This window comes from Cavia porcellus, unplaced genomic scaffold (assembly GCF_034190915.1).
Source record: "Cavia porcellus strain 051 isolate PalLab524CR breed Dunkin Hartley unplaced genomic scaffold, mCavPor4.1 scaffold_3, whole genome shotgun sequence".
NCBI lineage: Eukaryota > Metazoa > Chordata > Mammalia > Rodentia > Caviidae > Cavia > Cavia porcellus.
The window spans coordinates 119175148-119199777 of NW_026947486.1; the positions used below are offsets into that span (position 1 = coordinate 119175148).

Genomic DNA, 24630 nt, shown 5'->3' on the forward strand with positions numbered 1-24630 from the left:
GCAAAGCCCGGGCTCAGGCCAGGGGGCGTGCTCTAGCGGCGGAGAACGGGCACCATTGGGCAGAATCATGCTGTGAGCACCGACTGGCTGAGCCGGCGCCAGGCCAAGCCAATCCCCTTGGTGAAGGAAGCTCGGCTGATGCTCAGCTCACCGGGGCGGGGAGTAAAAGGGAGGTAACCAGGATTAGAGCTTGGCGGGTACCGGCTGCGGAGAAGCTGAGGCTGGCCGGAGGGCGCACACTGACAGGTAGGGGTGGTGGCCTTGCCCCTAGCCGCCGCTTGGTGTCGGCTGCAGGGCAGGACGAGAAGACAAGGTCTTGGGGTCGGTGCTCTCAGAGTTAGAAGCACCAGAGGTGTCACCGTAGCCGCCACCCAAGGCTCGAGGCGAACGGAGAGGAGCATTGTGGGCCGGGCGCTCTCCGGAGCAGAGTGGCCAAGATTTGAGCAGTGAGGCCAAGATTTGCGCAGTGAGAGGGGACCGTTTGGGGGCTGGGGATTTAGCTCAGCGGCATAAGCACCTGCCTTGCAAACAGGCTGTCGTGAGTTCGATCCCCGGTACCGATAAAAAAAAAAAAAAAAAAAAAAAAAAAAAAAGGACCGTCTGCCGGGCTGTGGGCCGGGCCAGGGCTGGCCACGTGGAGCCGGCGACCTGCGGTCCGCCCTCCTCCCCCGGCTCCTGACTCTCGCTTCCCCGGCTTCTCCTGCAGGCTTCAGGGCGGTAATCAGAGAGCTCGGGGACAGCGTAGTTTCTTGGGCTGGGAAAGACCGGAGACCGCCTAGCATCCCATAAATGCAACATCTGCCCTTTGCCCTCTTGCCCTCTGGGCAGTGAACAGGGTGAAACACCTTTCCTACTGCTTGACACTTTCCTTTCCCGCCCCATCCTGTCCTCTCCTATCCAGCTTCCAAGTTCTGTCAGCTCCAGCCCTGCAGTGCCCCCTTTTCCGCCTCCCTGCTCTGTGGCCTCCATCAGCAGCCCCTCAGCTTGTCGTGTGAGTGGTGCTCTCCCATGGGCCGGGAGCTTGGCCTGGTGTGCCACCCACCCACACCATCAGCCCCACGACCTCTGTCCTCCTCCTCCTCCTCCCTAGCCCCTGGCTGCAGCCCCAGGACACTCCAGGTGCCAGACACACCCCTGCTTGGAGCTTTTGCCCTCACTGGCTCTTCCACCTGCTGGGCCTCCATCTGTGAGTTTCCCACAAGCCACCACCTTTTCTCTGAGGACCCCCAAGCACTGTGTAGTGCTGAGCCCCATTCCCACCAGGCCCCCAAACCCGACAACTTGCTCTGCATTTTCCCCTGGCGCTCATCACCTGCTCACCAACTGCAGATTGTCCTTATTTGGTCCTTTGTTGCCCCCTCACCGGAAAGCAGGTGCTGTGAGGGAAGCACTTGTGTTCTGTCCACTGCTGACATTGCAGTACCTGGAAACCTGGAAAAGGAAGGGTACATACTAGGTGCTCAGAAAACCCGGATCAAGTGACTGAGCCTGTCCTGCCTATTTCCCGTTTCTCACCTCTGCCTTCCCCCTGCTCCATCAGGTTAGTCTTCCCAGTGCACAGCTCTGCTCAGATCAGTGCCCTGCTTTTAAAGCTTTGGCATCGTTTTCTGGAGAGTAAAATCCCTGTGAACTTCTGCCCAATTTTGCCTAGCTTTGTTCCTCCGTACCCTGTCCTATAGTTTGGCTTTTCAGTGCCTCCCAAAGGCCCATAGTGCTATCAAGAGGCAGGGCCTAGTGGAAAGAAGTTAGGTCCCTGGGGCAAGTCTGGGAGGGAGTATTGGAGTCCTAGTCTTTCCCCACTCTCTTTGTACTGGCCTCAACTCACAGTACACCTCAGCTGTGAACCACAGAAAACCTGTCCTCCATTGAAATTGACTGTCTCGGGCACTTTGTCACAGTGGCAGAGAGCTAACACACTTTGTTTCCCAGGCGGTCCACAGGGTAGCAGCCCAGCCAGTGGAAGGAGCACATGCAAACCCTGCCTGGGCTATGTGCTGGCCGCTTGATTCTGGACAGGTCCCTTGGCCTCTCTGAGCTTTGGTTCCTCATCTGTTGAGTGTGACCAGTGCTGTCTGCCTGATTGGATAATGTACTCACATGGGAAAAAAAGTCCTGACATAGCGCAGGTCCCAGGCAGTGTTCATTCTTGTCAGATTTGCTCATGCACCCCACCTGCTGCACTGAGTGGCCTGCCAGAAGGGTACCCAAAAAAAACCATTCTAAACTGGGCATCTTCTGTGTCCTAAGCCTAGACAAGCAGAGAACTCCGACAGAAACATACAGACCTGGCAGGCCAGTGGCAGGCCATGGAGGAGCTGGCTTGTGGCAGTGTTGTCAATTGCCGCATCTTTGATTTCTCAAAGAGGAGACGCACTTCCTAAAAGGATGGGACACTCACCTCTCTGTCTGGTTTGGAAGAAACAAATTGTCTCCAGGAACCAGTGGCCTGGAACATTCCCCAGCAGGAAGGAGGGTCTTACTGACCCTACCAGCAGCCCCAAAAGTGGTCTCTTGGATTTCTCCAGTATAATATGGTCCTCTTTTCCTAGATTTCGGTTAGCCTAAGACTGTCCCAGTGTCTGTGGTAGGTACATGCGGGTTGTAGCATGCGGCAGAACTTCACTCTATTTTATGGCTGAATGAGATTCTGCTGTGTATTTAGACCACAGTTTGCTTTTCCATTTGTCCCTCAGTGGGCGTCGGGTTGCTTCCCACTTTTGGGCTGACGCTTCTGTGAACAGGAGTGTGTAAATACCTGCCCCAAGCCCCTGCTTTCCTTTGGGTGGGGGCATATGCGCACACGTGCACTGCCGAGTCAGATGGTAGCTGCAAGTAGGACTTTTTGGGCACTGCCGTGCTGCTTTCCACGGTGGCTATGCCGCTCTGCGCCACCATCTACCATCGCAGTACACGAGGAGGCGTCTAGCTTCTCCACGTTCTCACCACCACTCATTTTCTGCTTTCTGGCTTTTGATGGCAGCCATCCTAATGGTGTGGGGTGTGAGGTCGTGTCTCACTGTGGTTTGGACTTGCGTTTCCTGGGTGCTTAGTGTTACTGATCGCCTTTCGTGTGCCTCTCAGCCATCTGTGAAGAATATCTTCTTTGGAAGTGGATCAGTCTTTGCCCATATTTCCTCCAACCTGAATAACACACATTATTATTTAGGTGGGTGGACCAGGGGACAGGGGTTGCTGATGGGATTTGATTCATTTTCTAGGCTAGACCTGCATAGCGCATGCCCCAGAGACAACTAAGCTATCACCCCAATTATCTGACTCATATTATTTACAAACTTTGAAGAATTAGTACGTAATTGGAGACAGCCGTAGGTTTTTGTTTTGGCAGGAGGCTGGTTTGCGAAGAATAGTGTGATTGTTGTTTGAGTGGTACCACTGCACAGGGGCAGGATCTGTTTCTTCTTTTCGCCTCCTACATCCTCTTCTAGCAAGCCAGGAAGGGAACAGGTGCTATAGTCAGTGACCTACTTTGGCCAGCAGTGCAGGGGCAGCTGGGGACTGGCAGCTGTACTCTTTCTGTACTACTCAGGCCTGCAAAGGATACTCAGGTTCATCCCCTGGGTACACTGTCACAACTGACCAAAAACTGCATGAGTAGAGGGACAGAAATTGATTCTCTCCCAGTTCTGGAGGCCAGAAGTCTAACGCCAAAGGGTCACCTGGTCTGCTGCCCCGTCAAAGCCTCTAGGGGAGACTCCTTCCTTGCCCCTCCCATCTTCTGTTGGCCTGGGCATGGGCATTCCTTGACTTGTGCCACACCCCAGTCTCTGCCTGCGTCTTCTCACAGCATCCTTCTTGTCTTCTCCGTCTCTCCTGTGTGTGTGCCTCTTGTAAGAACGCCTGTCCTTGGGTTTAGGATCCACCAGAATAACCACCCCGTCACCCCTGCATCTCTGGCAACACACCGGTGAAATCTCTGTTTCGCCCTTGTTAAGAACTTAATGAAGCACTTTGGGCTCATTCTTTGTCCTTTTCCAGAGGAGGCTGTAATCCTCCTACCCGGCTTGGTTTACCAGTCTCACGCTCCTTTTTGTGGTGCTGGGGATTGAACCCTGGCCTTGCTGTGTCACTGTACCTGGTCATATTGCGTCTTCATCCCCCCGTTCACGTGCCTTTCCGAACTTCTCTGTTGTATGTGACTCAGCGAGCCCCTTCCAGGCCAGCTTGCACCGAGCAGCAGAGGTGTGAGGCGGCAGAGGGATTCCCTGGGAACCTCCAAGGAGGCGGGAGGCGAGCGTGCTGCAGAGACCTGAGATGTGTGGCGAAGATGCTAATTGCTGCCTTTAATGGAGCAGTAGCGCACACTTGGCACTGCACTGGGGGCTTTGCATACATTTTTCTCATTTAATTTTGTTTGCCCTCCTAATGATCTTGTGAGACTATTCATTTTACAGATGAGGAGGCAGGCACGGGGTCTCTGAAATCACGGCCCAGAGCGATTCCTGCTGTCGAGAGGTGGAGCCAGGGCTGGACCCCACCAGCTGCAGTGGAGAGGGGAGCAGCTGGGCTTTGCACAGGCAGTGGGGGGTGGCGGCCGGAGGGCAGAGGCCACAGGGAGTGGGCCAGTCTGGGGATCCCACAGGCTAGTGGGCGGACCACTGCCTCATCAGCCCCTACTAGCAGAGGTCCGCAGGCATCTTGGTGGGGTGGGAAGCTGGATGCGAGGGGCCCCCTTGACCCCCTTAGTGCCGTCTTTCTTCTCATTTGCTTGCTTCCCTGAGACCCCGGGGAAGGTAGGTGAGAAGCCTCCAGAGGGCATCTTGGGGCACCACCACCCCATGAGCGAGGCTCCTACCCGCAGAGCCTGTGGTGGGGAGTGGGCAGCTGGCAGGCGTGCACTGAGCCCAGCCCCTTGAGTCGGGTTGAACAGATGATGGGACCCCGGCAGCGTGCAGGGGACTGTTCAACAAAGGAGAGGAAAGGACAGGCACATAAATAAACACAAGGCGACTTTGCTTACTCATTAGATGTGTTACACGAAGGCCCAGAAAAATGTAAGTTTTGCAGTATATTTTCCTGATAACGTCTGCTGTGAGTTCAGGAAACACCTCCCCCCCTCTAGGGTCCCATTGGACCCCGGCTCCCGGCCAGTTCAGCCTTTGGTCTGCCCAGACTCCGTGTGCTCTGTAAACCAGTTCTTCCAGGGACACGTGACGCCCACTGGTTGAAAGTGGCAAGTAAAAGGCTCCAGCTGTGCAACCGGATCAGAGAAGTCACAGTGTTTGAGACCCAGTGCTGGCTGCCAGCCCGCCCACTGGTGTTCCGTGAACCTGTCGCTTCTTCCTGGTGGCTTTTGCAATCCCTGCATCTTAGGGGATCCATGACTAAGTCAATTAGTCCCTACCAAGAAAACATAGATACAACACATCAAAAATTTCTTAAGACTTCCAAAAGTCACCTCAGAATGGCTTGCAGTGGGTTGTTAGGTGAAGGAAGGTGTGGCCTGATGCGTTGCTTGGCTGAAGTCATCCTCTCTGGGACAAAATACATGTGTTTTCTTTCAGCTTGTCACACTAATGAAACCATACAATGTTTATATGTGTGTGACATATATATTTCACTAATTAGTATGTTCTCAACGTGTATCCATTTACCTATAAAAATGTCCAGTTTACTATTCTTTGTGGCTGAGTAGTGCTCTGCTGTATAGAAATACTACATCTTTCTTATCCATTCCTCAGTCAATGGGCATTTAGATTGTTTCCAAGGTCTGGCTATTTTGATGTGCTATAAGGTTTGGATTTTTTTGCATGTGGATATCCAGTTGTTCCTGTACATTTATTGAAGGAACAATCCTTTTTCCACTTAGTTGCTTTTGCATCTTTGGAGAAATCAATTGTCTGTTTTGGGACTTCATATTGGTACCTTGGTTCTTTGTCTATGTTGATATCAATGCCATTCTGTCATGATTGGTGGAACTTTGTGCTAAGTCATGGGACTGAGGAGAGCTGTAGCTCTAATTTTGTTCTGTATCAAAGTTGTTTAGACTATTCTGAGTATTTTATATTTCTACAGAAATGTAAGTATCAAAATGTTAATCTATGTAAAATGATATTGATATTTTGATAAGGGAAAAAGAAAAGAAAACAGATACAGAGCCAAATACCACATACATGAATGGCCTCTTTGTGTTTGTGATTCAGTGCAGTGGGTAAAGGAAGAGGTGTCTGCATGCGGAGTTCTACCCTCAGCCCCTTTTTTATTTTGAGACAGGGTCTTGCTGGGTCACTAAGTTGCCCAGACTGAACTCAATCTTGTGACCCTCCCGCCTCAGCTTCCCAGAGTGCTGGGATCACAGACATGCACCACCCTGCCTGGCAAGGATGACTGAACCTCAGCAAGGAAGAGAATTGTGTGTCTTGTACTCTGCCCACCACCGGCTGCACTGTCCCTGCTATGACATCCCAGAGGTGAACACTCAAGTCCATTTCATTGATGGGCAAACTGAGAGAACCACACCCAGGACCCAGGACTCCCTGGAGCACCTAGGAGGAGGCAGTGTCCATCCCCAAATGCTAATAACTAAAGTTGTTTTCGCTTGTGTAATGTTAGTGTCCATGTCTAAATTGTCTTTAGGACAGAGAAAAGTTGCTTGCAAACAAGACCATAGCTTGAGCCATCATGGAACAAGCAGTCAGCGAACCAGTGGGAGACCAGGTCACACGGATGCGTTTGACAGGGGACATGGCCAAAGTGAGTACTGCTGTAAAAACAGACACCCGCAGTCAGGTAGCAAGCCATCGATATTTTGCCTATGTGTTAAAAAAAAATGTGTCTAGGGGCTGGGGATTTAGCTCAGCAACATAAGCGCCTGCCTTGCAAGCAGGCAGTCGTGAGTTCGATCCTTGGTACCGATAAAAAGAAAAAAGACAAAAGAAAATGTGTCTGATTCATTTATTAAATCAGTTAGTGCTGGGTATGATTAATGGAAGATGCATAGCTTATTAGGATTGGTCGGCTGCTTTTTACTGTGCAGTAGACAGCTCAGCGCTCTTGCAAGGCATCTCCCACGCTTCTGTGGCTGAAACTGTTTACTAGCTGGAATCTGCGAAATGAAGATTTTATTGCTATTCAGCAACCAAAAAAGTCACAAAAACTGGGATTGTCATCAAGTTCCGAATTTGTGACTTTTCAGAATACCTTCTTTTTTTCTCATAGATTGAATTTCTAGGAGAGAAAAATTCTAACAGTAAGCTACTGAAAGAGAATGTTCGCATCTAGACTTATATTCATGTTTTTGGACAAGACTTCCTGGAGATAAATTCTGCTAAAGGCAAAAGAAAACTGGAAGGGCTGGGGGAAAACCTAGTGGCCTACATCATTCTCTTACTTGTTATTATTAAATTATTATTAAATACTGTACATTTATTATTAAACATTATTTGCACATTATGCTGAATAGGAGAGGATTGCTTTTTATGAGTCAGTGCAGGCTAGAAGATAGATGATCAGTGCACTATGGGCACATTCTAAAAGCATTTGCAATCAGCTAAAGTTTTATTAACAAAACTAAGCCCAAACCTGTACACCCTTATTTTACAGGGACTGTTTTGTACAACTGGCCAAATATTAGACATGTAGTAGATATGTGTCTTTAAAAGTAAACCATTCTAAAATGACTAGGCATTTTTCTCCGTGAATTATTTTTACTTTCTTAGGAAATAATGTTGGGATCAGACTTACCCATTTTCCTCCCGAGAGAACACAAGACTTGCAGTGAGTTGTGTGTAGATGATCGCTTTTGTGAGAAAAGGAGCAGCTAGGCAAGCCACAGGCATCACAGGCTCTACCTGGCAGGCTAATAAAACTGCAGGTTTGTCATATTAAACCCCAGATGAAAGCCAAGCATGGTGGCACATGCCTGTAATCCCAGCACTCAGGAGACTGAGGCAGGATTGCTGTGAGTGCAAGGCCAGTTTGGGCTATAAAGTAAATTGTAGACCAGCCTGAACTGCATAGCAAAAACCCTAGCTCAAGTTTTAAAAACGCCCAAGGGAAGAGGGGTATCCGTAGACCTCCTTTGGGAACACTTAGAGCCAGTTTCTTCAACAGGCAACAGCCAGTGCATTTTGGTCTCTAGGGGGAGTGGCCTTGAGGAGCTGAGCCTGCACTGCACCCCACCTGTCCCCAAGCCAACCGTGTACAGAAACACCTCAGTGCTCCTTAGCCCAGTGTGTTTGTACCCCCAAGAGTCTGTCAGGGCTGAGGCCAGAAGGGGCACACAGTCAGTCCTGTCTGGGGTGTCTGGGGCAGAGGACTGAGTTTCCTGTGTGTGGAGACTGTTTCTTTCTGATGTTTTGTGCGCAAACTCTCAGATGGTTTGTTTTGTTTTGTTTTGCCTTAAGTGAGAGCAAGAAGGTGTCACCTTTGGTTTCTTTCCCTTTTTCCCAGATGGGCCAGTTTGATCCTAGGCAGTTGAATTTCCTTTCCCTAACTACAGAGCTTAGAATGTGCTGTCAAAGCCAATGAGCTCTATCTGAGCTCTATCTGAGGGTCGGTTCTCTCTCTCTCCCATTCTTGCTGATCCCAAGAGAGGAGGTGGCACTGGTGACAGAGCACTGGAATTACATAAAGCTTCTGCCAGGGCTCGTCCTAGCTCCTGGTCCCTGCCGACTTGGCCCTCCTACCACCCTCCTCTTTCTGCAGGCTAAGAAGTGCACGGTGATTGGAGGTTCGGGGTTCCTGGGCCAGCACCTGGTGCGGCAGCTGCTGGCCAGAGGCTACAGCGTCAACGTGTTTGATATCCGCGAAGGCTTCAATGATGCCCGCGTGCACTTCTTTCTGGGCGACCTCTGCAGCCAGCAGGTAAAGAGCTCACAGTCACTCGAGGGAAGCCACACCGGTTGCCATGCTCAGAGACGGGCCAAATGGCTGTTCAGAGGTGATTCCTTTCTTTTGAAAAGTCAAGCAGTTATAGGAAAGACTTTAACATCCCTCATTATTGCTACTTAGAAGAGTAACTTCTGCATCACAGAAGTGGCAATATCCTTGGTCCATACTTTAAAGAATAGGTGTGGCTGTGTGCCAAGAAAACATGACAGAGCCAGGTGTGGTGGCTCATGCATGTCATCCCAGCACTTAGGAGGCTGAGGCAGGAGGATCACTGCAAGTTTGAGGCCAGCCTGGGCTACATAGTGAAACCCTGTCTCAAAAGGACAAAGAAATATATAAATAACTAAAAAGGAAAACAGAAAACTAGAGATTTGACTTAGAGCAAAGGCCCTGGGGTTCAATCCCCAGTACTGCCAAAAGAGAAAAGGCAACATGACAGAAGGCTACTCAGGATGTCAAGAGGGTACACACAAGCACACAGGTGTCCTTTGCCTGGGTTCTGACTCACACCCCATCACCCCATCGACTGTCCAGCCAGTCCCCTTTCCAGCGCTCACCACCTTGATGGAAACCCTCTACCACGCACTTCCTGTTTTGTCTCGCTGTCTCCCCCAATCTCCAACACCCAGTCATTAGCTTCAGTCACTGATTCTTCCTGTTCTGGAAATTTCCTAGATAGTAACAAGGGTCTTCATGCTGAATTACACCCCTAGCCCTTTTTATTTTTTATTTTGAGATAGGGTCTTTCTAAGTCACTGAGTTGCCCAGGCCGAACTCAAACTTGTGATCCTCGTGCCTCAACCTCCTGAGGTACTGGAATCACAAGCAAGTGCCAACTTGCCTGGCTAAGATGACTGTAACTTAGCAAGGAGGAGAATTGTGTCTCTCATACTCTGCTCAGTAGCGTCCTCTGATTACTGGCACTAGCCAGAGCAGCACACATGCAGTGCCAGCCAAGATCACCGGGCACTGGAGCTGGCATGTCAGAGCCCTGCCCTAATGAGGGCCAGTGCCTCTCCCTACCAGGCTGCAGAGCTTAGGCCTATGACCACCAAGCCCACCCTGCCTGAGTTGCCAGCCTGAAGCCACCACCTCCTCCCTGCTCGGCAAGCCCACAAGGCATTCCCTGCCTCGCCCCAACCAGCAGTTTCCCTTTTCTGAGTCCTTGTTTCCTCTTCCCCCTCCACTGTCTCATGCCACTGCCACACGTAAGTCTTCTCCAGACAGCCCCTGGTATAGCCACGAGGGAAGTGAACATATCTGGCAACTGAGTCTCAGCCCTCTTGCGACTTAGCCTTTGGCACTGGCTGGTACCAAACCGATCATTGGACTGATTTAGCAATCACCACTCTTAATCCTAGCATTGCACAGTGAATTACTAAAACATACTATATTCATCCACCTCGGAAAAAACCCACCTATGACTGTATGAGGCTTTGGGGGGACATTTACACATAATCCATAACAATGAGTTTCTCAAAAAGCAAAACCATGCATATTAACCTGTGCCTGATTTAATCACTTAACCATATGGCCTTAAAATCCATTCATTTCCCTACAGATGACTCCAGTTCATCCTTTTTATGTCTGCATAACATTCCACTGTGTATACATACCACATTTTCTGTTTCTATTTATCTGTCAGTGGGTGTCTCTGCTGTTTCCATAGTTCAGCTATTGTGAATTATGTTGCTATAAACTGGGTACACCTGTATCACTGTATATGTTTCTGAACTCTCAGATTATTTTGAAGCCATTCATAAAAATTCCTTAATATGAGCCATGGTTCAAATAACCCTGAATGGCTTATAGATTTTTAGTATCATGGTTTGTCTAAATAAGGCCACAGCCTAAGTCAAGACTAAGCATTTGGCTGAAACATTTAAGTCTGTCTTGATTTTCAGGATCCCTTTATCTTTTTGAAATTTCTTGTGTTTGGAAGAAAGCTAATGTTCAAATATTGAAAGAAAGGAATGTAAATAACTCATTAATAACTTTTGTATTGGCCAGGTGTGGTGGTGCACACTGTCATCCCAGCACTCAGGAGGCTGAGGCAGGAAGATCGCCATGAGTTCTAGGCCAGCCTGGGCTGCATAGTGAGTTCAAGGCTGACCTGAACTACATAGCAAGACCCAGTCTTGTAAAACCAAAACAATATGTAAATAAATGAATAACTTTTATATTATGTTAAAGTCATATTTTACATAGATGCAATAAATTTAATTTCACCTGTTTTTTTAATTTATTTTGCAGTACTGAGATTTAAAAGCCAGAGGTGCTTGACCACTGACCTATGTTCCTAGCCCTTTCTATATTTTGACCTTGAGACAGGGTCTCATTAAGTTGCCCAGGCAGGACTTGAACTCACATTCCTCTTGCCTCCACCTTCGGAGTAGCTGGGACTACAGTCCCTTGCCCACATCTCACTCTTTACTGTCCTCATGCAGCTGTCACACATGTTGCTGCTAGTATATTCCTGTGAGATTAAGGACTCGATCTGCATCTGGTTGTTTTTCCCTCTAATGCACCGTGACCGGGTCCCTGCGAGGCAGCTGCCTACGTGTTGTAGTGTGTGTGGGGGTGTGTGTGTGTGTGTGTGTGTGTGGGCGGTGTTTGCCTGGCCATCTGCACATACATGCTTTCCCTACAATTCCTGGTTCATCCCTCCCTCCCCGAGGTGTGCTATAGAAGCTAGACTTTCTCTCCTTTTTGAGACAGGATCTCACTCTGCAGTTCACGCTGGCCTTGAACTCACTTTGTAGGTTGGTTTGGCCTCGAACTTGGAGCTGTCCTACTGCCTCAGCCGCCCGAGTACTGAGATTACATGCTGGGCTTGAATTTCTCCTGCTAAAGATGGGTCGTATACTCTGATTTCCCCCAGCCGTACAGGGTCCTGCTGGGTTGCTCCATCAGCCTGTCAGCATGAGATAGTACACGCCTCACCCCTGGCATCTTTCCTCTTCATTGGTCGTGAGCACACGTAGGGCATCACCACATTCTGTGAGCCACTTGAGCAAACTCGGTCACCCGAGCTGAGCAGTGAGATGGAGCTCCGTGGAAGGCCCTGCCTTGCATCACCAGCATCACCAAAAGAAGAAATCTTGGAGCAGGTCTCTCAGGGTCCCTGCTTTGCAGCCAGTTTTCTGCAGCACGGGTAAAACTGCCTGGCTCTTGAGCTGGCAGAGCGGGCATCGGGAGCTCCGTGGCGGGGACTGAGTGGGATTAGGAGCCACCCGCCGCCAGTGACTACCTACGCTGTAGCAGCGCTCCCTTGGGCGGAAGGTTTCACAAGTGGTCCGTGCTGACTTGGGGTATCCTCATAACCCCAATGGCAATATGCACTCCCAGTGGCCTTCTTGGGACCAAATTAACACGGGCCCATCAAAGGACAAAGGAGCCAAACTGACGGCCCTCCACTGGCCACATTTGGGACAGGCTGTGTTTCACAGACAATATTGGCAGTAGATTATTGCGTATTGGATTTTCTGAAAACTCATGTGTCCATAGAAATGCTGAAGAGAAAAATGAGGATGGGGATGGCAGGCTTTACCACCCGGGGGGTGCAGCCGGGAAAGGCAGCTCCTGATGGGGTACAGCAGCGAAAGCCCAAATCCGCCAGTGGCACCATCAGCTCACAGATTACCCGCCAGCTGCAGGGGGAAAGGGAGCTTATGCACAGCCAGGCTCTGGCAGTGACTGCCTTTCACCAAGCAATCCAGCTCACTGTCCCCAGTGTCAGGACAGGTGTGTGGCCCTGAGCTCTGCCGCTCTGAGAAGGACATGCCACCACCAGAGCTGGGTTCTTGCCAGATCCATTAAGCCTGAATGTAACCTGGAGGAAACACATTAAATGTGGAATAAGGATGGTCTGGAAAATAGGCAGCCTGATCCCTTGAAAAATGGCAGTGTTACAGAAGACAGGAAATTTTTCCAGATTAAAGTGCACAGAGGAGACAGAAAGTCAAAATATAGCGCGTGACTGGAGCCTGGACCCTAAATTCAGGACAGCTGGGGAAAGTCGGGTATAAATACTGTGTAGAGGATCCGGTCTGTTGGTGTTGGTGTTGGTGTTGAGATCATTGCTTTGTGCTTGTGTAGAGAATGTAACTCATGCTGCTTGCTTTTGGTGATGACCATGAAGGTGCTTCTGTCCTTCTTCGATTGGGGACTAGCTGATGGGAAGGACACATGTGTGTCCCCAGTGTGTGAATCTCTATGAGAATGTGCTTTTGCATGGATTCTAGAGTTATAAACAGATAGGGGTCCTACCAGCCCCCGTTGGAGGTCGGGAGCATGACCAGTGACTCCGCTGTTATTGTGTGCTTTGCCAGGACCTGTTCCCGGCTCTGGAAGGCGTGAGTACTGTTTTCCACTGTGCATCGCCCTCGCCATCCAGTAACAACAAGGAGCTCTTTTACAAAGTGAACTTATCTGGCACCAGGAACGTCATCGAAACTTGCAAAAAGGCCGGGGTTCAGGTAAGGGGAGCGTGCAGGGAGGGGCCTTTGCTGGCAGCTGGGATTTTTTTCCTTTCTAAGGCTACATAAAACTTCACTGATTGAAAAAAAAAAAAACTTCACTGATAGAGGGACCGCATTTGGTGCATGTGTGCATCTGTCCATCTGTGGACTTGTGCATGGGTTCCCTTCCCATTTGCGTGCAACTATGCAGATGGCCGTTCAGACCCCACTCAGAGTCCTTTGGGGATTATAGCTTGATGTGATAATCATATTTAACCACTTCCCTAGCCCTTACCTTTTTTTTTTTAAAAGAGAAACAACCCATATTTGCCCATGTCCTATGGAAACCTGTCATGACTCAGCCGGAGCGATCTCAATTTCCACCATGTGGAAGCTTGCCGTGCTGGTTGCCTGGGCTACTGTGGGTGACAGCAGTGGTGACTCTGCACTGTATGCCCCCTCCTGTTTTTCTCCTCCTTGGGTCACTGGGGCATTGGAAGGTGCTTTGCTTAGACAGCGGCCTGCCAGGTGGATGTCACAGTATGCAGCCACTGGGGCCCTGGGGCAGTCCAGGGCACCCTTCCTTACGAGCTGCTTGGACATGTCACCCTCAGCAACATCTTCGAAACTCGACTGGCTCGTCTCAGCCCTTTATTCTTCCACATACATTTTCTGCAGGAGAAAGGTTTGAGACAGGGTCTTGCTGTACAGTCTAGCATGGCCTTGAACTCACTACGGAGCCCAGATTGGCTTCGAAGTCTTGGGCTCCTCCTGCCTCGGCCTCTCTAGTGCCAGGATGATGGGTGTACACCAGCGTGCCTGCCCCTCATACTTTTCGGATCAGCTTGTCAAGTTTCTTGGTGAAGCCTGTTACTATTGTAGTTGCGTGGAATTTCTGGGTGATTCTGGAAAGAACTGGTATCTTTGTAATACTGACTCTTCCTGTCTGTAAATATGAGTATATGGGGCCAGGGGTATACTTCAGTTGCACAAGTGCCTTCCTGGCAAGCACAGGGCTCTGAGTTCAATTCCTAGCACCAAAAAAAAAAAAAAATGAGTATGCTACTCTGCTACTCTTTCTGTCTAAACCTTCACTGCATTTCATAAAAGTCGCACTTTTGTTGAATTTATTCCCATGTACCACATTTTTTGTTATTTACTAATTTCCATATTGCATTTTTTATTGTTTTAATATGTAGGAATTGTGGTTAGATGTTTCTATCACCTGCAAATCATGGCACTTTGGCTTCTTTTCACATCACCGTATGTCTGTCTTATACTTTTGCAATGTCTACGACTTCTGGGAAGATGTAAAGTAATAGTTACTAAAAGCAGTAAAGACGCGCACCGGTGTGGCAGTGTACTCCTCTCATCCCAGCACTCTGGGGACCTGAGGCAGGAGGGTCACATGTTTAAGCCCAGCCTGGGTACCCTCCTAACGTAACAAAATCCTGTCTTCAAATTTAAAAAAAATCTTAAAAAGGCCAGGAGTGTAGCTCAGTACAGAATCTCTGGGTTCAGTCACCAGTACCAGAAAAAAAAAAGATACGCTATGAACTAATGGTGTTTAGTGTTACCAGAGGCTTTGCTTTTTTTGTAACATTTCTGAAGTTTCATGCATGTACATGTGTGCGTGCACGTATGTGTGGCGCACATGTGTTTTTCCCATGGCAAGGTTGGTATCAGAAAAACCAGTAATTCTTTCCAAATAGACGCCTCCCTAGAAGTTTGCAGGCTCTCCTTCCCTTAGTCCTGAGACAGCATCAGTGCCTTGAGTCTGTCCTACCCTTCGGGCCTGGCAGGCAGGAGGACGGTGTGAGATCACTTCTAGATCATGGTACCATAATGTGTCTGTGCCCACTTAGCTGCAAAAGGTGATAATCTTTGGATTACCTTAAGAGGGCATGACAACAGGAGGCAGGGAAGGGGTGATGGCATTTGGTTCTTGCCCAGACAGGGCCATCAGGCGATTGGAACAGTAATTGTTCCTGACTCTTGTTTTCCTTCCAATCGTCCTCTGCCAGAAACTCATTTTAACCAGCAGTGCCAGTGTCGTCTTTGAGGGCGTCGACATCAAAAACGGAACCGAGGACCTCCCTTATGCCGTGAAACCCATCGACTACTACACTGAGACGAAGATCTTACAGGAGAAAGTACGTCCCGCGTGGGAGCAGCTGAGGGAGGCCTGGGTACCGAGCTTGGGGGAGAGGGGGTTAAAATCACAGGTAAAATTACATTTAAAATGCTAGGCACTAACTTGATATGGCCATCCCATGAGGTGGGTACCATTACAGATGAGGACGGAGATGCAGAGCGGGCCCGACCCTGGTCGGGGCACCTGAGTCCATGTGGCTAGGCCAGGCTGCAGTCTGGGTTGAGTGGATAGCCACTGAGCATTCAGGGTACCAGGGCTCCAGGCACCGTGGCGGCTGCTAGAGCTGTTCCCTCCCCTGGAGCCATCCTAGCCACAGGCTGTGGGTCCTCCTGAGCCCCAGGTCACATTCTCTGGGCACCTGTGACTGCCCCTCCAGGGTGTTGACAGTGTATCAAGTCCCTGAGGTTTCTTCTCTGAGCTTGGAAGCCTCCCCTGGGCTCCTCCACTGGAAAGAGCCCCAGTGCCCCAGAGCCCTGTGCACTCTTGGCCAGAGTCTTGGGGCTCCTCCATGACTGAGCCCGTGTATACTGGGGAGCTCCAAGTAACAGCCTGCCCCAGCCAGTCTGGGACTCGTCCATGGGGATTTTGGGTGGTCAGCAGTGCCTTCAGGTTTTGTCCCCTCTCCAGTCCCCTGTCAGTGGAGAGCAGCAGCTACGGGCCACTACCTTCTCACCAAGTGTGACCCAAAATGGTGTAGATCCAGGGTCCTGCAGCTGTGTCACATTAGTGGGAAACGAGGCTTGCTGGAGGCCACTGGAAGGCTTGATCCTTTCTCCCATGACCACAGGGACCAGGCCCTGGTGGCAAGATGCAGGGCCACTCTGAAGATGTACTGAAAGTGGGACCAGCTCCATGTTCGGGCAGCGCTGATGATGAGAAACCTCTGGGCCCAGCTGCTTTTGCCTGAGTGCTTCCCTGCATGATGGCATTGACTGAACCCAGGCCTGGGGGGACACATGCAGCCAGCACATGTCACACGAGCTAGCCACCCCTTAGGCGACTTATTACCTGGGACCCTGCTGTCTCTGGCTTGTTCCCCCTGCTAAGGTACCTCGTCCCAGCTACATTCCTGTGTTGCGGCCTTGGAAGCCAAACCCAGGCCTTGTGAGTCAGCGCCACCATCTCGTCCCTTGCACCACCAGGCTGGGAGGCTGAAGGGGATAGAGTGGCCCAGAACCATGGCAGTGGTGCACGTGGGTTGACCCCCCAAGGCAGACGTCACCCAGTGGCTGCATGTCCCCGTGGGAGATGCCGCACATCCTGGCTTGTCGTGGGCCTCAAGTTTGCCATGGCTACACTCCTCCTCCTGTTCCTTCAGACCGTGCTGGACGCCAACGATCCGGAGAGGAATTTCTTCACCACAGCCATCCGCCCTCATGGCATCTTTGGCCCAGGGGACCCCAATTTGGTCCCCGTCCTTGTCGAGGCAGCAAAAAAGGGCAAGATGAAGTTCATGATCGGGTGAGTCACTCGTTGCCCCCTGTTACCTGAAGGCCATGAGGGTGGATGTGGCCAGCGCCTCTCCGGAGCCTCCAGGGGTTGCCACGGGCCTTGGTGTGCTTCGCACACGCTCTGGGCATCTGCCTGCCTTGGGGTCGAAGGCTTGCCCTCTGCCAGGCTGGCCTCAGCTAAGCACATCTGCAGAGATCCCATTTCTACCAAAGGACATTTGCAAGCATTCCAGGGGCCATGAGTTTGGCGGGGGGGCTACTGGAATAGCCATGTATGCCCTCTCAGATATGTTGGGAAAGTACAGAGTCCATCAAAATAAAATGTATACACACTTCACGAAAAGAAAACTGGAGGGTATACACAGTTTTTTGGTGGCCTCTGTATTTCTGTCCCTATTTGAGAATGAACATGAAACGCAGAAGTGACTGGCCCAGACTCAAGGACCAGCCACCTGCTGTCAAAACAGGTGTGCTGGGGGGCTGGGGATTTAGCTCAGCAGCATAAGCGCCTGCCTTGCAAGCAGGCAGTCATGAGTTCGATCCCTGGTACCAAGAAAAAAGAAAAAGACAAAAAAAAACAGGTGTGCTGGGCAGGGGGCCGCAGCCCTCAGGGAGCACAGGTGGAGGGGCCCCTGCGGGTGGCAGCAGTGCGGCTGTCCCCTCCGATGCACCTGCTCTCCCTCCATTACGCATTTCTGTTTTCTTCCTCCTTCCTCTGTCCGTCTGCCTCTCACCCCGGCCTAGCCTTCCTGTTTCTCTCTGAGTTCACTGTCACCCTGACCTGTTGCTTTGGGAGAGTGCAAAGACACTGGCAGGAAGCCGCGTGGCTGTGAGCCCGCTGTATCCCGGGAAGGGGCTGAAGAGCTGCTGCCCAGACGAGCCCTGGAGGCTGGGCACCGAGCCTTCCGAGTCACTGGTTGTCCCTTAAGTATTCCACTGTGCCAGCACTCTGAGTGCACCCGGGACAGGCCACTGCGATGACCCAGGCAGTGGTGCCAGGGATGCTCCAGGTTCACGGAGCTTGCAGCTGAGCACGCAGCCTGATGGAACGTGCCCTTGTGCACCCACAGAAATGGGCAGAACCTGGTGGACTTCACCTTTGTGGAGAACGTGGCCCATGGTCACATCCTGGCGGCAGAGCACCTCTCCCGAGACGCCCCACTGTGCGGAAAGGTGAGGTGCCCACTCTCTCGGCTTTGACCTGGCCCCCTGGCTCCCTGTCCCCCCTCCCACTTCTCCCCGCCATCCCATTTGCTAGCAACTGCCCCTGGGACCCTGCATCATGACTCATCTGCCCTGGGGACCCCCTATGCCAGCCCAAGGCTGAGGGTCCTAGTCTAGGTCGCTGTGTCAAGGCAGTACCTCATGACTTGGGGCAGCTAAAACCCAGGCGCTGATGAGCTGCAGGTGAGATCTGCTGCTCTCTGAGGTATGTGCCCTGTCCACCTGTCTGCCCAAGTGGCCATTCCAGGCTGGGGCCACGTGCATCGGGAAGGGTGCTGCTCCTCACCATTATCCTCCTGGTTTTCCCCGTGGCCCCTCTGGCCGGATGACACCCCAGAGTCTCCTGACCTCTGATACCCAGAGGCAGGGGAGGACAGATGGTGGCCGTCTCTGCAGTGGGGCTGGTATGTGGTGGGGAGCTGCGGAGATCTGAGGGCCTGCTGGGCCCCTGCACCCCCCCCCTCCCGGGGCCCCTTATTTCTCTCATCTAGCTTGGGAATCCCTCCCACTGCCTGGCCCTCCCACTTTGTCACCAGGTGGCAATTGGGAAGAGGGTGGGTATCGTTTTTGGTTTATAACAAACAGCACCTTGGAGAAATGTAACATAACCCATTCTTGCATCCAAGGATAAGGTGAGTCTTAAGGTGGTTTGCAGGGGCTAAAGGCACATATCCACCTTGTTGGGCGCTGAAGCGTCACCAAAAGCCCTGGCCCGTAGCTAAAATGGGCATCACCTTTCCCCAGCCCTGAAGGCTGCCTGTGGGCACAGTTACAATCAGACCACGTGAAACACTGCCACGAGCAGGCGAAGGAGGAGGCGTGCTGTTCCCTCCCCATTGAGCTGTCCTGCTGAGGGGCCAGTGCAGGCTGGCAGACTGCAGGGCAGCCTCTGGGTCCCCACTGTAGAAGTACCACGCAGCTAATGCCTGTGCTCGTGTTCTCTCGCCAGGCGTTTCACATCACCAATGACGAGCCCATCCCTTTCTGGACCTTCCTGTCCCGCATCCTGAGCGGCCTCAATTATGAGCCCCCCAAGTACCATATCCCCTACTGGGTGGCCTACTACCTGGCCCTCCTGGTGTCCCTGCTGGTGACACTGGTCAGTCCCATCATCCAAATCCAGCCCACTTTCACGCCCATGCGGGTTGCGCTGGCGGGCACATTCCACTACTACAGCTGTGAGAAAGCCAAGAAGCTGATGGGCTACCGGCCACTGGTCAGCATGGATGAGGCCGTAGAGAAGACCGTGGGAAGCTTCCCCCACCTACGGAAGGTCAAGTGAGGACCCGGGCTGGCCACGTGCGCCTGCCCACCAGCTCTCCCCCTGCACTGACCGGTGAAAAGCCTTCAAAGAGCTTAGCGTGTCCTGCCTCCTGGGACCACAAGGATGCTGGCAACCACAGACCTTCTTTCCCAGCACGAGATTTGGATTTCTTAAAGGGAGCTGCTTCATGTTCTATGATTTCATTTTCCATCTCTGTCTTACTGTCTCCTCCCTTCCACTGTCTCTCTTTTCTCTTCCCTTGCCTCCCAGCCCCTCCCCTCCTCTCTGATTCTTTATCACAGCAGCCACCCCCTGAAGTCACCCATTTCATTCTCGTGGCCTTGTACGTAATAGCAGCCATGGGAAAGAAACAACCCCTTTGCGAATGCAGGATGAGAAACCAGATTATTCCCATGCAAACCAATACTAGAGTGGGAAGCCGCTAGACTACTGAAGGAGCTGTGCCTTAACAGTGTCCTAAAGAAAAGCGTAAGTCACAAACAAGTATGAGACTTCACATGTACATTTCATATCAACATAGTTTAGACCAAAACACACAGAGAACGTATAGACACTTGGAGCTTCCTGATTGATAGAGAAGGCCACTGGCTGTTGACATTCCATGCTTCATCACTCTCTTTTGAGGACTGTCACGGTGCTTGCCTGTATTACTTTTTATAAACTACTCTGGGTCATCAGAGTCCCGTTGTTTGTAGTGGCAAGTGGCAATCTGGTGCTCTGTTAGCTGCTAGGCTCTTCCCTGACACAGGGCCTGGCTGGTGCCGCCGGGGAGAGGGTGCTGCAGGGCGCTCCTGCTGCTCATGCTTAGACTCCTTGGGACCCAGTGCAAATAACCCTTCCGCCTTTTCTATTTTCTGGTGACGATTTGCTTCCAGAAGCTGGCTTCTTCTCAGACTAATCAAAATGTGATCTTGAAGATTCCCATGGTCTTCACCTCCATCCAAGGGGAGACCAGAATAAATGAACTCTCCAGGCTGTGCTGTTTGTGTTATGGGGTTGTGAGGTGGGCCACGTAGCTAGTGGGATGTGAACTCAGGTAAGACCCCGTCTCTGTGGCAAGCTACACAGTAGACACTCCGCACATTAAGAGCAACAACAACAAAATCACCCCGCCTCCCTGTGCATAGCAGGGAACCAGAGAAGTCCCAGAGGCCTGGGGAGGGGTGTGGCAGTGGGAGGACAATCAGGCGCCACTAAGCTAGCAGGCCTTGCTCAAGAGCCCTGGGGGCCACACTGGCCTCAGAGCTTCCTGAGGAAAATGTCAGCAGCCCGCTGGGACAAGGATGTTCCAGGTTCCACTCTGGACTGTCCAGCCCATCCCTACCTTTTCCGTGTTAGTCAGCTTTTCACCACTGTGAGGAAACACTGGCGCCCACTTTCTCACTTTTCCACTTGCACAAGTGTTTTGGGGCCTTTGAGGTGCTTGGGTGGGGACTCGGACACAAACCGATTCATAACTGGCAACTGCCCCAAGTTCCACAAAGGAGAAGTGCTGGGTGCCCCTCGACTTCCCCTGCTCCTCAGACCCCCTACCCTGACCCCCAACACCTTTGGAGAGAGTCCTTCAGCCTACAGCCTCTGTGGCCCCTGGGAGTTGTCACTGATCTGAGATAGGCTGAGTCTGCCACTCCAGTCCCCAGCCATGCTGTTGCTCAGGCCACTGAAGAAGCTCCCCCAGGTCCTTAGTCCCAGCTGGGGCCTCCCTTTGGGCCCTGCAGGACAGAATAGGCCCCACCCACAGGCCCAGGTTCCAGGGTCACCCCTACCTGATCCATTCCTGAAGGAACTTCGTGTGCCTCTCCTGTGTTGCCTTCCTGCCTGGGAAATTGGCCAAGGGAAGGTGGCTCTCCCAGCTTGCAGACAGCTCACAGCCCAGTGCTAGCTGCTGCATGCCCATCGGCTTAACCTCTGGTTTCACTCCTCCAGACACTGAACTTCATTCAGCACTAGGCCAGGTGTACAGTGACAGCCAGCTCCTCTGTCATCGTCTGCTGGTGTCTTCCGTGGCCCAGCCTCTGCACATACCCCATGTCCAGCCTAAAACAGCTCTAAGTCCTTGCCCCCCCCAGCCTTCACACCTACTGCCAACCAGCCACTCTGGGCCATTGTTTCTGCTCGTGCCTTGTCACACATACCCTCACTCAGATTGCCCCAACTGTCCCTGAGCCCCTCTGTCCCTTCCCCAAAAGCTGGCCTGAATCTGTCTTTCCTGGATACCCAGCTGGGAGCGGGCTCCTGATGTTTGCCAGTGTGTCCATGGCACAAAGTAGGTGCTTAGGAAACACAGGTAATTGGCTCCTGGCTTGGAATCCCACAGTGAGCAGCCCCAGCTGCAAGAGGGAACAGCAGTTTGGGGCAGGGGCCCCAGGCCCAGAGCTCTCGGGTTTCTTTAGGGGCTCTGGGGACTCTGTGAGATGGGCCCAGGCACTGGGTGTGTAGCTTTCACCAGCTGGGCACAGAGACCTGGGCCAGCGGCCTGGGGTGGAGGCTGAGGAAAGAACTAGAGCCCACTCAGAGCCAGATGTGGCCACAACAGATCGCAAAGCTCGGTGCAGATTTCTGGCCCGACTCTAGGCTCCCCTTGTGGAGTCTTGGCAGGTTACGTGCCTCAGCTGTGAGGTTCCCCTTACCGCCGCTCCACCCGCCTCCCAACAGCACATCGGAGCCACCTTTCACTGTCCCCAGCGTGGTTTTCCACAGGCCTCTGTCCTGTGGCTTCTTGCGTCTCCATCAAAGCGCGTCCTCAACCGTACAGGAGCCAAGACCTAGTGCCCAGACCCCTACAAACCGCTGTGTTCCTCCCAGCCAGGACCTGCAGGAGCTGTCCATCCGTTACCTGCCACTAGAAGGGCCTAAGAAGGGACTACAAGTCCCTTTAGTAGAGAAAGTCGGCAACCCCCACATTGGCCAGCTGGGGGAGCCCTAGAGAAAGAAACCATGGCCAAGGGCCCTCAAGGGCAGTTAGCAGTAGATAGAATTACAGGCGTGAGCCACCATATCCAAGGCAACTCTTGAGATTTTAAGATGGTTTCTAATCGCAGACACTGAGACACACACAAATACCACCAACTTCACCCCCCGTGGCATGAGGGGGAACGTCAAGTCAGAAAATATTTGTTGGGCACCCATTCTATTCCAAAGGGTGCAGAAGTGAGCAAGATAGAGCCCTTGCCTGCAAAGAGTTCATAGTCCCGTAGAAGAAGTGAAATGCAGGGATGGGAAACCATGATCCTGGGCTTCACTGGCACTTGCTACCTGCTTTTTGTTGAAAGAGTCTTGGTCATACTTAATCACAACCTCGCACACGTATTATCGATGGCTGCTTGTTTGCAACAATGACAGAATTTAGCCCGTCCCAAATGTTTATTCCTTCACCCTTCACAGTAAAAGTTTGCCAGGTTTGTTTTAAGAGTGACCGATAGTCAGGGGTGTGGGTAGTGTACATCTATAAACTCAGGAGGCTGAGGCAGGAAGACTGAAAGTTTGAGGCCAGCATGGCCAACTTAGCGAGACCCTGTCTCAAAATAAAACGTCAAAGTGGGCTGAGGAGAAGCTCAATGTGAAGCCCTAGGTCCAGCCCCCAGCCAAGCAAACCAAACAATGACCAAGAGTCAGCAAAGAATGTGAGCAGATGCTCAATGTGACTAATAGTGCAGCCGCCCAGAAAACCATCTGGCTTTGCCCACAGAGTGAGCCAGCAACCGCACTGCTGCGTTCACATCCAAGGCAATCAGAAGCAAGGTCTCAAGGTGGGGGCCGTCCACATCACAGCAGCGTGCTCACGGGAACCCAAAGGGAGGAGCAAGCCGGGCGCCGGCCAGGAGACGAATACGCCCTATTCACACCACGGGGTGTTATCAGTCCAGAGGGGCAGGGGATTCTGTGTCACAACACAAATGCGACTTTGAGGAACATTATGTTGAGTAAAATAAACCAGTTGCCAAAGGACAAATCCCGTGTGATTCCATTTGATCCTCAAAGAGTCAGTAGAATTTGTGTTCAGTAGACATTTGTGTTTGTATGACCGATGAAGTGTAAAGAAAGGGGACAGAGCAGGGGCCCAGGGTGGAAATGCTTTATGAGATGTGATGAAAAATGCAGCGAATGCTGACACCAAGTGCCATCCAGCAGAAGGACAGCTGGTGAATCTGTATCGGGCGTCCTCATCCTCCTCGTTCACCGGATGTGGTACCTTGTGACTTCTGCCTCTTGCCGAGGATCAAAATGACCAGAAAGGTAAGCATTCTGAATTGATTCAGGACATGGAGGCAGCCACAAAAGTGCCACCAAAGAAACTCACGAAAGGGACTTCAAGGCCTGCTGCAGAAAGTGGCAAGAAGATGGGATTGAGTGGGATTAATGGCAGTGTCTTTTAATGTAATAATTTTTTTAAAGAAAAGGAAAAACGTTAACCGTATATTCAATCATACCTCATAAACACAAGATCTCATGGAATTCCTGGCCTAGGAAAGTGACAAATCACAAGGCTGAGCAGCCATGGGGGGCTTGGAGCAGGAGACGGCACTGTCCTAGTGGGTGGCTCACTTGTGCCCAAAACAGAGGTCACACCCTGCCCACGAAACTCCCTTCCTTCCTCCGTCTCATCCTCTTTCTTCCTCAATGGTGATTTTCTTAAGGACACATTTCCTAAGACATTTTGGGGGTCCTACCCAGCAAGCCAAGGACACCCAGATTTGTTTGAGTGCTTTTGCTAGGAGCGATTGGGGGAAGGGCCAAGGACGAATGCTGAGCAAGATGACAGGAGTGGGTTTGTGGATGGAGGGCCCCCCTCTGCCAGGGAACGCATTCAACAATGTAGCGAAGGACACCTGACCAGGCGCTCTGTCCCGAGACCCTAGCAACAAGTCTATTGAGTCCATCAAGGTCTGTAGTCATCTTCACTTTCTGTGGGAAAGCCCAAAGCCTCAGAGAGCAAAGAAGTCTTCTTAGCCACACAGCTAGTTAGGGGCAGAGCTGGGCCCAGACACCCCAGCCGGCAGCCCATCAGCCTGACATTTGTGGCTTTTGGGGGTAGCTCTGAACCCTCCACACTGGCCAGGAGCACCGCTTACTTGCAGCCACTGTATCAAAGTACCACCAAGCCAATGCCTTAAGGCAATGCAAATTAATTCTCTTATATTTTGGAGATCACAATTTCAAAGTCAGTTTTACTGAGCGCAAGTCAAGGTGTGTCATCGGGGCTGG

The 24630-nt window shown here is 51.5% G+C and overlaps 1 protein-coding gene across 2 annotated transcripts; it reads left to right on the forward strand.

Annotated features, from left to right (window-relative positions):
* Positions 1-91: 91 nt before the first annotated feature.
* Nsdhl (NAD(P) dependent steroid dehydrogenase-like) lies at positions 92-20400 on the forward strand. 2 transcript variants are annotated; one of them, XM_003461378.5, is made up of 8 exons: positions 92-246; positions 6595-6711; positions 8665-8823; positions 13182-13328; positions 15335-15463; positions 16784-16926; positions 17987-18089; positions 19090-20400. In XM_003461378.5, the coding sequence occupies exons 2-8, from the start codon at positions 6640-6642 to the stop codon at positions 19420-19422; spliced, it is 1086 nt and encodes a 361-aa protein (XP_003461426.2). In that variant the 5' UTR covers positions 92-246; positions 6595-6639; the 3' UTR covers positions 19423-20400. The 2 variants fall into 2 exon arrangements, with proteins under 2 accessions (XP_003461426.2, XP_063102610.1); XM_063246540.1 differs by lacking the exon at positions 92-246 and adding an exon at positions 6293-6428.
* Positions 20401-24630: the final 4230 nt, after the last annotated feature.

Coding starts and splice junctions, on each gene's coding strand:
- Nsdhl (XM_003461378.5), top strand. CDS start 6,640: ATGGAACAAGCAGTCAGCGAACCAGTGGGAGACCAGGTCACACGGATG. Junction 6,712..8,664: donor TGACAGGGGACATGGCCAAA/GTGAGTACTGCT, acceptor CTCTTTCTGCAG/GCTAAGAAGTGCACGGTGAT. Junction 13,329..15,334: donor GCAAAAAGGCCGGGGTTCAG/GTAAGGGGAGCG, acceptor GTCCTCTGCCAG/AAACTCATTTTAACCAGCAG.